At 44.3% G+C, this 13,792-nt stretch overlaps 1 protein-coding gene across 1 annotated transcript; it reads right to left on the reverse strand.

The window, feature by feature from the left end:
- Positions 1 to 1,690: 1,690 nt before the first annotated feature.
- On the reverse strand, positions 1,691 to 13,071 carry rab3c (RAB3C, member RAS oncogene family; the record flags this gene model as incomplete). Its single annotated transcript, XM_080530776.1, has 5 exons — positions 1,691 to 1,881; positions 2,354 to 2,478; positions 7,253 to 7,371; positions 11,373 to 11,600; positions 13,054 to 13,071. The coding sequence occupies 5 exons, from the start codon at positions 13,069 to 13,071 to the stop codon at positions 1,691 to 1,693; spliced, it is 681 nt and encodes a 226-aa protein (XP_080386902.1).
- Between the last annotated feature and the right edge of the window lie 721 nt (positions 13,072 to 13,792).

The following is a 13,792-nucleotide window of genomic DNA, read 5'->3' on the forward strand; positions in this document are numbered from 1 at the left end:
TATATTAAATTCTTTGACTGTGACAGGTGAGGACAAAGGGATGGAGGCCATGCTGGAAATGCTAAAAGGCCACATTTGATTTTATCCAACGTACAGTAGATGATTTTAAAGTAACCACGATGCCACACTCATTCACTCTTCTGACACACACACACACACACACACACACACACACACACACACACACACACACACACTTTCAGCACACACTCAAACTGTGCAAACAGAAAGCAACTACCACTTTCTTATACACTAATTGAAATAATGTGGCTCCTGCAGATTGTTTCCCTTTATATAAACAAATATACAAAATAAAGAGATAAATAGATGGCTGAATAACTGAGGATGTCTAGTAAGTTGTAGGCAGGGCAATAAATACAGTGGTAAAGCTTAGGGAAACTTCTCTTCTCCTATACCAGGTCTTTGAAGCTGTTTTGAGGGCCACTGTACAATAAGGACACAGACCAAACATTACATACTTTAAGCATTTACAAGCATCAAAGAGTCTACTTCTTAATAAATAGGCAGATTTAAAGGTAAGATAAGGGTCTCTATTTTCAGCCAGGGCAAAACGTCCACACATGTATTGGCCATCTTGTGTTGGCGGTAACAGGTGAAAATACCGTTGCACTGTAGTGCTGTCTCCTGCACTCGCCTGGGTGGAGTAAGGGTTAATAGAGACATGTTTATGACAATAAACAGGTCAAGTGCAATTACGTGTGTTGAAAAATATTTACGACAAACCCGCCGCCACCGCCCACGTGTGCACTAAGACTGCTTTTCACACCGTTGAAATATAGCCCACAGAGAGGATGTTTGTGGTGTCACTAAAAGTAGACAGCATAATATCAGATTTGGCAACAGCAATGGTCTTGGGCATCCGTCCATCTGTCTGACTATCTGTCTGTCTGTCTGTCTGTCTGTCTGTCTGTCTGTCTGTTTGCCTGTCCGTCTGTCTGTCTCTCTAAATGTGAAGAAGTAATTTGCATACCTGTGCCTCAACATGAAGTGTGAAGACACAAGGCTTCCAAGTATAGCTTCCTCTCCTTGAGTCCCCTCCTTCATTTGCACTGATCTACAGTTTATACTGTAGGCAGCAACACACTGGATGCATATCAGGAGTTTGCTTTCACCTATCCAGTTCTGTAAGTGCAGATGAAGAGAAGGAGACGAAGTGAGGAGGCCATTATGGACCATTGGGATGCACCCACGGATTGCTGTTGTTGATATACGATGAGAAAAGTTGCCAGATAACACACAGAGATACTTATAGGACAAGGGAACTGGGGGATTCTGATCCTGGAGAGGAAACGGACCGGCTTTTCTCCCTGGCCAACACTAACATAGACCCTGTCACTCTGGAACAGCCTGCTAACCCATGTCAGTGAGTCAGAGACAGTGTCATCATTAAATCAAGACAAAGAAACATAGTATTTTAACCTGTATTTTTCAGAACTTTCATTTTCTTTTCTTTTGTGTGTCATATACTTATTGTTGTGTCGTGTGCATTTGTATCTAATGTACAGTCAGTACCGTGACCGTGTAAAATGCACATTAAATTTAAACTGGTTCCACTTATCCTAATGTCGAGGCGTGTTAGTGCTGTTCTGGAACAAAAGCATGCACACTCTGACTGCCTCCTCTCCAGGAGCGGCGTTGCCCGTCCCGTGCTGACTGCCCCCGCTGGACACTAGCAGCCGCAGGCTGGCGGCTGGAGGGGCGGGGCGCTGTCGGTCAGCTTGGTGGTGGGGGCTCCCGTGGTGACTGCCGGGTCAGTGTCCAGGCTCTCGGACATCCTGTCGCAGATGATGTCCACGAGGCGCTCGAAGGTCTGCTTCACGTTGATATTGTCCTTGGCGCTGCACTCGAAGAACTCAAAGCCTGTGTGTGTGTGTGTGTGTGTGTGTGTGTGTGTTTGTGTGTATGTGTGTGTGTGTGTGTGTGTTTGTGTGTATGTGTGTGTGTGTTGGGGGTAGGGTGGTGGGGTGGGGGGGGTTGGCAGAGAAAGAAAATGACTGCAAGCACATGACGAGATGATGTGTTAAGATAAGCTGACAAGTCTGGGAGCTGAGCCTTATCAGAAGTGACCAGTGGCAGTGCTACTGTATTGTTCCAGGAGAAGACTGGCACGCAGGCCACTGCTTTGGCTAGCACACTCAAACCCCATCCAGGTACTGATGCTATCAATTCACTTAAGCTAAAGCTGCTGATGTGTCAGCGTCTAAACCATGTTCCCAAAAAACTGAACTACAGTAGACCCTTTTTCTCAACCTACATACATACAGTATATTTGATAGACAACAAAGCGTTTTGAATCGTTGAATCTTGAATTGAAACTAGTGGGATGACTTACCCAGTTGGTCAGCGAGTTGTCTCCCGGCGGCCACAGAGACCACCCTCTCCTCCTCCATGTCACACTTGTTCCCAGCCAGCACCACCTGGGCGTTGTCCCACGAGTAGGTCTTTATCTGGGTGGCCCTGCACACACACACACACACACACACACACACACACACACACACACACACACACACAGTAGGATTTACATTTCTTTTGACATTTTTGACATTTAGCAGACGCCTTTATCTGAAGCGGATTCCAATAAATCCATGTCTCCATTGGTCATAGCAAGAAAAAACGTATTCTAAGCTAGGGCCAGGGGCCATTGGCAGTCATAGACGCTAGAAGAAGGAAGAATTACGTTTTTTCTTTTTCTTTTTTCTTTTTACAGTAGAGACTGTTACAGGAGGGTCCTTCGACCTTACCCTGTCCCACTCTCTTCCGACTCAGCTCGACCTTGTCTTCACCAGATCCTGCCATACCTCCAACCTTACTGTTACCCCTCTTCCGGTGTCTGATTATCACTTTGTATCCTTATCCCTTCTCCTCAAAGCCACTCCTTCCCAGTCAGTCTCCACCCACACTGTAGCTTCTCATCGCAACCTGCATACCCTCTCTGCCTCTGTCTTATCCTCCCTACCCTCAGTTGAATCATTCTCCCTTCTTTCCACCAATTCAGCATCCTCCACCCTCCTGTCCACTCTCTCCTCATCCTTCGACTCTCTCTGTCCACTGACCTCGAAGCCAGCACGATCCTCTCCGTGTGCTCCTTGGCTCTCTGAAACCCTACAATCTTGTAGAATAGAGCTCAGCTGAGAGGAAATGCGGAAAAAACGGCCTCCCTGATGACCAGGGGTCCCCAATTTCTTTTCACAGAAGGCCAGTTTTAAAATGCACTGGGAAACCGTGGGCCACACAACCTCCAGCCCCATTGCGCAACCAAACACTCTTATGGTGTGACAGGTTGAAATGTGTTCAGATTAATCATTGAGTTACATTAATAGCCTACCAATATTCTTAACAAGTTACGCAAATACCAGTAAAAAAGAGATATGGTCATAACTGGCCACAGTTATGGAAATATTTATTAAATTCAGTTTTTAGTCCTCCAAGTTTGTGCACTGTAATCCACTGGTACCAGTTGCCGCCAGTAGGGTGCAGTGGATGGCTGTGTACTCTCCAAGTGATTGTCCCCTCCAGACGTGCACATTGCCTCATCTCCTCAGCTGTTTTAACACCTTGTAACACCTACTCTAGAAAAGAATGTAGGTTAATTGAGTTGTTTCTGTGTAGATATGTAGCAGGTACTATAATTTACTGTTGGTGAATTTATAATGAAATATGTTTTAGTTGCATGGAGACAAGTGTGCGTTTTTTATATTTCCCTCTGATTATAAATTAAACAGATATTTTCCATCTTCTTCGACTGCTGAGTTTTCTTCGATTGCTGAAGACCCATCTCTTCAGGACCCATCTCTGAGCACATATCTTTTTCCTGCTGATGTTTCACTTACTTAGTCAAATGTATTTCTTGTAAGTATGCTTTGGATAAAGACGTCTGCTAAATGCCAAAAATGTAAATGTAGAGGGGATGAATAGGTCTTTAGGAGGGACAGTTAAGGTGTAGCCTGAAGAGATGGGTCTTCAATCTACAGCGGAAGATAGGTAGTGACTCTGCAGTGGAGACCTTGCACTGGAGACCTTGCACTTTTGAGATTGTTCCTGTTCCGTTGGTTTCATTGTGCCAGGCAAGCTCAATGGAGCACAACTAAAGTTGTTGAAAGAAAACAAAGAACGTTTTTGAAACCAGGACTAGTGTGTTCATCCTGCGTCTCATAAGAGACGGTGTGATATAAGAGAGAGAGAGAGAGGGGAGGTGTGGGGGGGGAGGGGGGAGGGGGGGAGGTGGGAGGGGGGAGGTGTGGGGGGGAGGGGGAGGGGGGGCACTGGGGAAGATGGAGATAAGTATAGGGAATCTGCTCAGACCCTCATTCTGTCGGTGCCAGTCTTTCTGTCTCCGCACAGTAGAGAACCATTTTCTCCCAATCCTATTATCACTGTTCTAAAAGATTGCTAGTTGACAACAACCAACCACACGGGACATCCTTCAGTCTTCAGGGTAGAGTGTCTGCTATATCCTGTTTGATCAGGCACCTCAGATCTCTCAGATCAGTGATGGTATGGAGGGAAGGGATATGAGAGTGAAGGAGAGGAAGGAGAGGGAAGGAGATGGGAGGAAAGGGGAGAGGAGGGGAAGGGGGAGGGGGAGAGGGCAAGGTAGAGGAGCTGAGAGCAGAGGAGAATAAGGGAGGGGAAAGGAGATGAGAGGAGAGGAGAGGAGAGGAGAGGAGAGGAGAGGAGAGGAGAGGAGAGGAGAGGAGAGGAGAGGAGAGGAGAGGAGAGGAGAGGAAAGGAGAGGGTAGAAAGGGAAAGGAAAAGAGAAGAGGAGAGGGGAAGAGAGGAGTGAACAGGAAAGGAACGGAAAAGTGAGGATGTTCTAAAGCGCTGTGTCTCTGTCCTGGCCAGCAGCATCGAGGGCTCAGTATGCCCGTGTCAGACAGGATGTGATTACGCACACAGAGGAAATGAGTGTGTCAGGAGCTTATTCAGGCACAGGCAGAGAACAAGTTGTTGCCATGGAAACTCAGCGTTTTCTTTCTTGGCAGGAGCAAGACAAATAGAGAGTAGAAAAAAGCCTATACGAAGGGCGACAAGTCTGTTGTTCTGGTTCACACACACACACACACACACACACACACACACACAAGACACGTTCTGCTGTCACAGATGAACAAGCTCACAGGTTTCAACAGCTCCAGGATAATGACTGTCTGTTAGTAGCAGTCTCTCCCCTGTTGGTGAAGGACAGATACAATGGCCCCATCACATTCAACTGTCACTGAATCTTTTCACATAATATTCCACACAGCTTTTCAACAAAAGCAAAGCGTAGCAAAGTCGAGTACAAACCATACAACCATATTTTCTCTGTGAATGGAATGAAGTAGCATAAATACTTTAGAGCCAGGTCATCCTCACACAATGGATAAAACTGAATTTGAATGTAAACTTTTAGAGAAGAATAGTGCGACGGCACCTTGATCAATAAAGGGTTCATCGGCTCGTCCATGTAGGGGCCAGTAGAACCTCTCTATGTACAGTAGAACCTCTCTATGGAAAGGGTTCTAGGTAACACCACAAAGGATTTTTTAACACCTTTTGGTTCAAAGTGGCACTGTTTTTCAATGTGCCTTGTGAGTGCCTTGTCAGTGTCTCATGCATCACGAACCAGTTAAAAGCCAGTGTGATGGGGGGGGTAATTTCAGTCAGTCTGCATTAAAAGTGCATTCTTAGCAGCTTCAGCTTCTCATCTGTCATCTGAAGGTAACACCATCAGTTGGTTGCCGTGGTGATTCATACCCAGACCTGCTCTGCGCTCCCATAATCCCGTGGGGCTGCGTGAGCGAGATAACGTGGCAGCAGTTAACAGAGAGGCAGTCAGGGGTCAGTCGGTCTGGCCACAACATTTGGGCTGTATTCAGTAAAGTGCGAACGTTGTTTGAATGTAAAAAATGCACGTATGCTCAGATAGAACACCGTGTGGAACAGACATCCCTGTGATATGTAGAGAAGGAAAACAGCCCTATTCAGCAGCTCTATTTATGGCGTCTCTGCAACATCTCATCATCATTTCAGTATCCCTGAACGCAACCTTCGTAAAGCCTTGGGAAAGGTGTTTAACTTTAACGAAGGGCCACCCTCACAGATACACATCTTCACACAGCAGCTCAAGTTTTTACCTAGAGAACACCGAAAAAGAGGGCACTATTCAATCAAAACTGAAGACCTGAAGTACAGTTCTGTATATGTAAGAATTTACATTTTTACCGACTGTCAGTCACAAACTATAACACTCCTCCCATGCAGAGAGAAAGCTTGTTTGAACAACAACATTTGCAGCTGAGTTTATTTGAATTTAACCTTGCTTCTTTGTCAGAATGCATTCATCGAAAATAATGTAATGCACATTCATTACATCTTATTCGATGTAATGATGTTTCCAGTAACCAAGTTTCTAGGATAAATTCTGCCAAATGTTTTAAGAACATAAAGATCCCTCAGGTTCTTCATCTTAGCCGCCAATACATCATCTTGAAATAAATCCCTTTACATGAGAGAAAGCAGTGTTTGGTATGCAGCATTCAGAGTATGTGTGTGAGTAGAGCATGTGTGTTTGACAGGGACTCAGTGTCCTGACTGGATTCTCCTAGGACCCTAACACACCATACTGTACACACATGCACACATTCACACACTCACACATTCACACACGCACACACGCACGCACGCACGCACGCACGCACGCACGCACGCACGCACACACACACTCACGCACTCACGCACGCACCCACACACACACACACACACACACACACACACACACACACACACACACACACACAGATGGCTCTCTGACAAACACTGTAATCAATACGGTTAGATAAATAGACACTGGGAGAGAGAGAGAGAGAGAGAGAAAGGTCAGCTATTTGGGTCTGTTTCTTCAGAAGGAAGAGAGTCCTGTCTAAATCAACCTGAATGTAGCTATCAGATGTAACTGATACTAAAACATGAGATTCATGGGACACAAATAAAGCCGTGGTCAACTACTAACTTACAGAGACGTCAAGTTTCACTCTCCCATCAATTCTTGGCACCCAGAGCAATGACTATCAAAGCAAAATCCATTGATTTCTTGGTCCAGTGGGCAACGAATAGAACTTGTGCTATGAAACAACAGCTAAAACTCGCAAACCAACAAAGTTGCTGATGAAGGCTGTAACACTATCGTTGTACAGTTACAGTATATTTTCGTACACCATGTATTTTCCGTACACCATGTAGAACTCACCAGTCCTGCACGGCACCGAAGGAGTCGTCGTTGGTGATGTCATACATGAGGATAAAGCCCATGGCTCCACGGTAGTAGGCGGTGGTTATGGTCCTGTAGCGCTCCTGGCCTGCAGTGTCCTAATAACACACACACACACACACACACACAGGCATGAATAAATATACACAGATATAGGAATTCACATACACAAACACACACGCGCCCCCACACACACACACACACACACACACACACACACACACACACACACTCACACACACACACACACACACACTGAACTATAATAATTCAACAAAAATAACCCACATAAACCTGCTGCATGATTCCAAAGAAAGAGACAGAGGTGAAGAGGAAATATACAGGGTTGTGTGTGTGTGTGTGTGTGTGTGTGTGTGTGTGTGTGTGTGTGTGTGTGTGCGTGTGTGTGTGTGTGTGTGTGTGTGTGTGTGTGTGTGTGTGTGTGTGTGTGCATGTGTTCGTGTGTTAGCCCTTCTATATAATTGCTCTTCATCTGTCCCCTACAGTAAGTCACCAAAACCCCCACACACTCTTTAATTATACTGGGCCTGTTGTGGCAGTAATTATCAGTTTATTGCATGGCTGCCATTGATAGAATTGTCATTATCTCCGCCCCCTCGCTGGTCCAAGGAGTTCAAAGCTCCCCCAGTAAATGAATCATTCAACTTTATTGATAAGTCAAATCACCACCGTCCTACTTTACATTGTTGGCAGGCTCACAAATCAAGCTATGTTAGTTGACAGTGTCATTGAGTGTGTCATTGATTTTCAATAACGTTGAAATGTATTTACATTTTTCAGAATAAAAGTCTGAACATTTGATCGGCTGCCGACTTGTTCCCGGTGTCACCAGCTGCTGTCACATAGACAACATGAAATGTCTTCATGATAATACTTGTGACTAAGTTGTGTTCTGTCGATGGAGGAAAATAATGCAGTACTGTTGCACAGCAAGGAGCACACAGAACTGGGCTATGTTTGCCACAGTGGCCTGCTCTATTCTCCTCTCAGTCTGAATATGGCTCTAATTGAGCTTCTGTAGTAGCCAGAGGACGTCTCTGACCTTCAAACCACACACTGCTCACAGGATGCCTACCTCATAGAGCAGCTGGGCTTTCACAATGGAAATGAATAATAAAACACAGAGAAACATGGGCTTCATGCAGGCCTGCTTTATCTGCACCTGTGTGTGTGTGTGTGTGTGTGTGTGTGTGTGTGTGTGTGTGTGTGTGTGTGTGTGTGTGTGTATGTGTGTGTGTGTGTGTGTGTGTGTGTGTGTGTGTGTGTGTGTGTGTGTGTGTGTGTGTGTGTGTGTGTGCGTGTGTGTGTGTGTGTGCGTGTGCGTGTGCATGTGCATGTGTGTGTGTGTGTTCCTACGCAATTTCTATTTAAAATGTTCAGACTTTTCCAGGCCTGCACCTAGATTTGTAGGTGTGTGCTGTACCGTAGAGTACAGTACTGGATATGTACATTTTTACCAACTGTAAGAGTTCCTGTATTCATGACAGTTAAGATTATGTTACACATTGAGGCTTTTTCACACATTTTGCTAATGGCCCCCCTATTTTGGCAGGCATGTTACATTAGTTAGCATCGACAATGCCTTGACTGCTGACTTTCCTCTTGGGTGAATTCTGAGGACATAGACATCTACGTACATTTCATTACCCTATTGATTCAGGGCCAAGTGCTTGACAATGACCTTTTTTCATCTCTGAGCTTTTTCAGTGTGCAGCTTTGCTTGTTCTCAGTTAAAAAGACACAGCAAGACAGAAAAAAACCCTGCTGAGCCAAGAGAACAGGAGCTGCATTACAAACCAGACTGGGATCTCAATATCTCCACTACACTGCAGTTCACCATCTAAATCAGTCCAGTAAAACTGGCTATGTTCACCCAAATACAGTCCATAGGTTTTGCAACATACAGCATATTGTATGATTAAATCTTTGAATCATTTAATGATTTCTGCATGTTGAATGTATGCCCAATACTTTACGTTGATATTTTCGCTCGTAAGAGTCGGATGAATAGAAGTGCACAGGCTGCCCTCGGAGTCTTCTAAAGTAACTTCCTGATCATTAACGTTGGAGTGTAAAATCCCCTGAATATAATACTTTAGTATTAGGTAACAATAAACTTTATACAATTTAAACTATATCATGTAGAGCCAAGATGTTGTTTGGCATCTGATAAATCGTGAACACCCACTAAGGGCTTTATCTAAAATGGCCACTTAAACCTCAGTCCTCTCAAAACCCAATTAGAATCCCCAGACCTATTAAATGGATGCTCTGGCAAACCTCCCTCCTGTTACAATCCGCTTGCCTTTGCGAAACTGACAAAAATACATTAGCCTTATTACTCCTCCATTAAACGCTGTTGCTGTTCAACCCTCCAGTTCTTGCTTCCTGCTCAAATGTTTGTTGTTTCAGTCTGTCTGCACCCCCCCCCCCCCCCCCCCTGCCCTGCATATCAGCTAATCTACCCACTGCAACTGTCTTGGAATTAAGACTGCAAATAATATCACAGCCAGTAAGCAGCATTGTCTCTCTTGGAAGAGAGTGGGTGTTTGTGGTAGTGCAGGGGAAATGAGCAGCATTTAAATTGTACCTTGTCTCAGAGGTACTCAGAAACATGCTCCTAATTAGGACCGCCATGGGCATGTTCTACGGCTCCCACAGGACAGCACACATTTTGCGAAGTGTTATTCGGTGATGTCCTTGACTGTGCCATGCAAGCTGACAGTTACTACCCTCCTGCCAACGATGATGATGCATCCATCTGTCCCTACTCTCCACACTACAATTACTTCGCCTTCAGTCACTCTCGGATGCCTTCAAAGCCCTACTTACAGTCCAAAGAAGACGTTATAGTAAATGAAGTCTGTGCAACAGCAAGACGTTCTAGAAAGCAATATCGTTATTGACTCCAAAAGGGGTTCTGTTCTATAACATTTGTATGAGAAGAGTACAGAACCTCTTTCTTCACAAAAGAGTCTGGAGGTGAAGGAGGAATGGATGCCTGTCCAGCCATGAACCAGTCTGTCACGACCTGTCAGAGTCCTTAGATAAGTTATTGATCCAAAGAGACAGAGGCAAGGATGGGTGAGGGTGGGGGGGGAGGGGGTCTGGGTATGGATTGGTAGCCTAATGTGTTTTACTGACTGGGGTCATGCGGTCAAAATAAAGAGATTGGCATGGGGGGTGGGTGGGGGAGGGTCATTTGTAAATAACCCCTGTTTTAGCATTAGCGTAGGCTACTGTTTATTTATAAGGATTCCTTTTAGTCTGTCGAGTCCAAGAGTCCTTGGGAGACTATACAAATGACAGTCCATTCAGACGGAGAGTGATTCTATTCAACTGTGTGGGCTCCCTTCCTACCTGCCCCTTGGGAATGAATGCTAGCACAATGTTGGCATGATGACAGGGTCAAATCGAATCTGAATCTAAATCGGAAGGATCAAATACTGTAGATTGACCACACTGGTCTCATGCCGAACCCATAGGAGAAGATAGGATGAAATTGCCTCTCAGAGGTCAGTTTCACCATTTGTTTGTGGTCTGCGAGCAACTTCCGCTTGGAGCTCCTCCTATGAACACTGTGCTGTAGGTCGGGATGCTAGCGGCAATACTCTGGAGACGTCCAAAATAGATCACAATACAGCTTATTGAGTTTCCTCATGCTATTGTGATGGTAAAGGTGCAGGAGGTCTGGTACTGTACAGTCTGCAGAGGGACAGCAGAAGGAACTTCTTCAGGATTCACACCATTGCCTGCAATGGCTTCCGAGCCCATTTAGGTCTGTTTCGTGTGATGACGATGAACAGTGGTCATCTTATGGATGGTTAAATGTTTTGAAGGGAATACTTTTGAGTAAGGCAATGAATGATCAAAACAAACAGTGTACTTGAATTGATTATATACAGTATATATATTGTCTACATTATATACCAGCACAATCTACAATCAGGACTCATTCAATTCATATATTCAGTGTGTTCAATATGTGATTCATGCAGCACACACAAAAAAAAACAGTGTTGCAAACATTATGCTCCAAGCCAACTGGGCCATCAGAACCAGTGGCAACATCACATACCCAGATCTGCAGTTTTATCCTCTTGTCGTTCTTGTAAACCGTCTTGACTTTGAAGTCGATGCCCACTGTGCTGACGAAGGCGGAGGTGAAAGCGTCGTCAGCGTAGCGGAACAGGAATGACGTCTTCCCCACACTGCTGTTGCCAATTATCAACAGTTTGAACATGTAGTCAAAGTTCTGGTCTCCTGACCCCCCCTCCTTTCCTTTCGCATCCTGTGTGGCAGCCATCTGCAAATGTCAGAGAGCCAATGTCAAAGATCATGGGAATGAACTCAACCTCATTGGAAAAGGCTCACCAGGGCTTATAAGCTTTCTTGGCACCTCTGGTGTGACATGTTTAGGATGTGACATATAGAGGATGAAATGATGATAAGAAGGAGGAGCAGGTTGTGACAAACGAGCACAGTACTAGACACCCTGGGCGGCCTGTGTGAACCTGTACCTGTCCTTGTGCCAATGAGCATCAGTCAGAGCCTTCACAAGCAATCGTGCACAACTTGATTAGGCTTTGGATGGCCAACTGAATTATTGTGGAATAGCTCATGTTAATGCTATTCGTTACACACGAAAATCACTAATAACATAATTCTATAACGGATATAGGACTAAAGTAAAGGCATCTATGTTTCATGTTAAATGTTTTTTCAATGTGCCTCTATTCATTCAAAGGACAAATGTTCGTCTCCTTCATAAAACCGCACTATCTTGTAAACGATCCTAGCTGCCACCCAGTAGAACAGACAAGGACACAGCTAGGATGCTTCATGTAGCCTATTTGCATTAGAGATATGCTATTCCACATGACGACGGAAATGCATATAATTGTAAATGCATAGATATAGCTACAGTGGGCTATATACATTGGCTAAAACGTTGTAGAAATGTGAAACATGTAATTATACAGTGGCTCGACTGTCAATCAAGTTCTTTCCGGGGATGGAATTCTAGCACATTGTCGACTCTAGTGTGGCAAAAAAAATATAACACAAGAGACATTTCATCGACAAACCTGCTTTGAAGGATTCGAGTCTGTCTTCCTGGTCACCTATTCGTTACGTTATAATATAACACTTAATAATAATATTAACACGTTAGATACAGACGCTTTCCCTTTGAGCCTCGACAACGAAGTGGATTTCAGCACCTGGAGCTGTCCGCTTCCAACCCGATCTGGCACGCGCCCTGACGGGGCCAAGCGCGAGCGAGAGTGCATTTGTAGAAAAGCAGAGCAAGCACCTTTTGCCGACGTCAAAGTTCACAAGATGGGGTTTGTAGTTCTTTGCCTTCCAACAGGGACCCATGCAATTGGAATATTCAAGCGCTGAGACTACATTATTCAGCATGCAGCACAGTCTCTGATTTTTTACAACCGCTGTACATTACTTTTGACAAGATCAAGAAAACCATTTTAAAATGTAATGAAAACTGTTTTCCATAATTAGGGTTAGGTTGGGACACTTTCCTTTCGATTCTCGGAATTCTAGTAATAGGCGTAAAGTCTTTGACAACTGCTCAGCAGCTTATGTGATAGCCTACTACATGTGTCTGCTCTTACATTAAATATATTATATAACTAAAACGTATACATTCCCTGGTGCATTTACTCAGATTACATTTCATTCACAAAATGACTGAATTGCAGGCTTGCTGTACAAATGTAAAAGAGCTGATAAGATCTTACCTTCCCATATAAATCCATTATGCCACCTACTAGCCTAATAAAAGATAGCCTATAGTACAGAATATAATATAATATAATATAATATAAACTGATCCGATCACAACGCAACAATGCAGTGAAATTCCCACCCGATCCTCAAAAAATTAATTATGTGTAGAGGCAATAATGGCTACTCGCTCTGAGCGTCCCCGTCAGTCTCTTCCCCCGCCCAGGCAGAAATCAAGCCTGGTTGAAAGAACAGACGCACGCTGCTGTGCAAAGTGACTGATAGCAACTCAGATTAAACAGCTGGACTGATGGAGACAAGGGGTGCAAAGTGTCCAGAATGGATGCATGTATTTGGTAGGCCTACACTCTCAGAAAGAAAAAAAGGTTGTACAGAACCAAAGGGGTTCTTTTCACCGTGGGAGAACCCTTTTCAGAACCCCTTTCGATTACATGTAGAAGCCTAGGCCTATAGCTATACATGAATATATCAAATAAATGCATTCCCTCTGGGATTAAACAATATCCAAATTAAAAGTAACAGTCAAATGTATCATATAATGAGCATAACAGTCTTAAAACTCTGTTATGTTTAGCGATTAAACGTAATAAAATGTAAACATAGGCCCTATTATACAACATTGATATAGAGACTAGGGGGGGTATTCCATCACCGTCACTAAAGAAAAATTCAGGCTTATTTTGATCAATCCCGCGAGATTTATATTTTTTAAATCCAGCCTTATTTTGATAA

This window comes from Nansenia antarctica (assembly GCF_963989245.1).
Source record: "Nansenia antarctica genome assembly, chromosome: 5".
NCBI classification, from domain to species: domain Eukaryota; kingdom Metazoa; phylum Chordata; class Actinopteri; order Argentiniformes; family Microstomatidae; genus Nansenia; species Nansenia antarctica.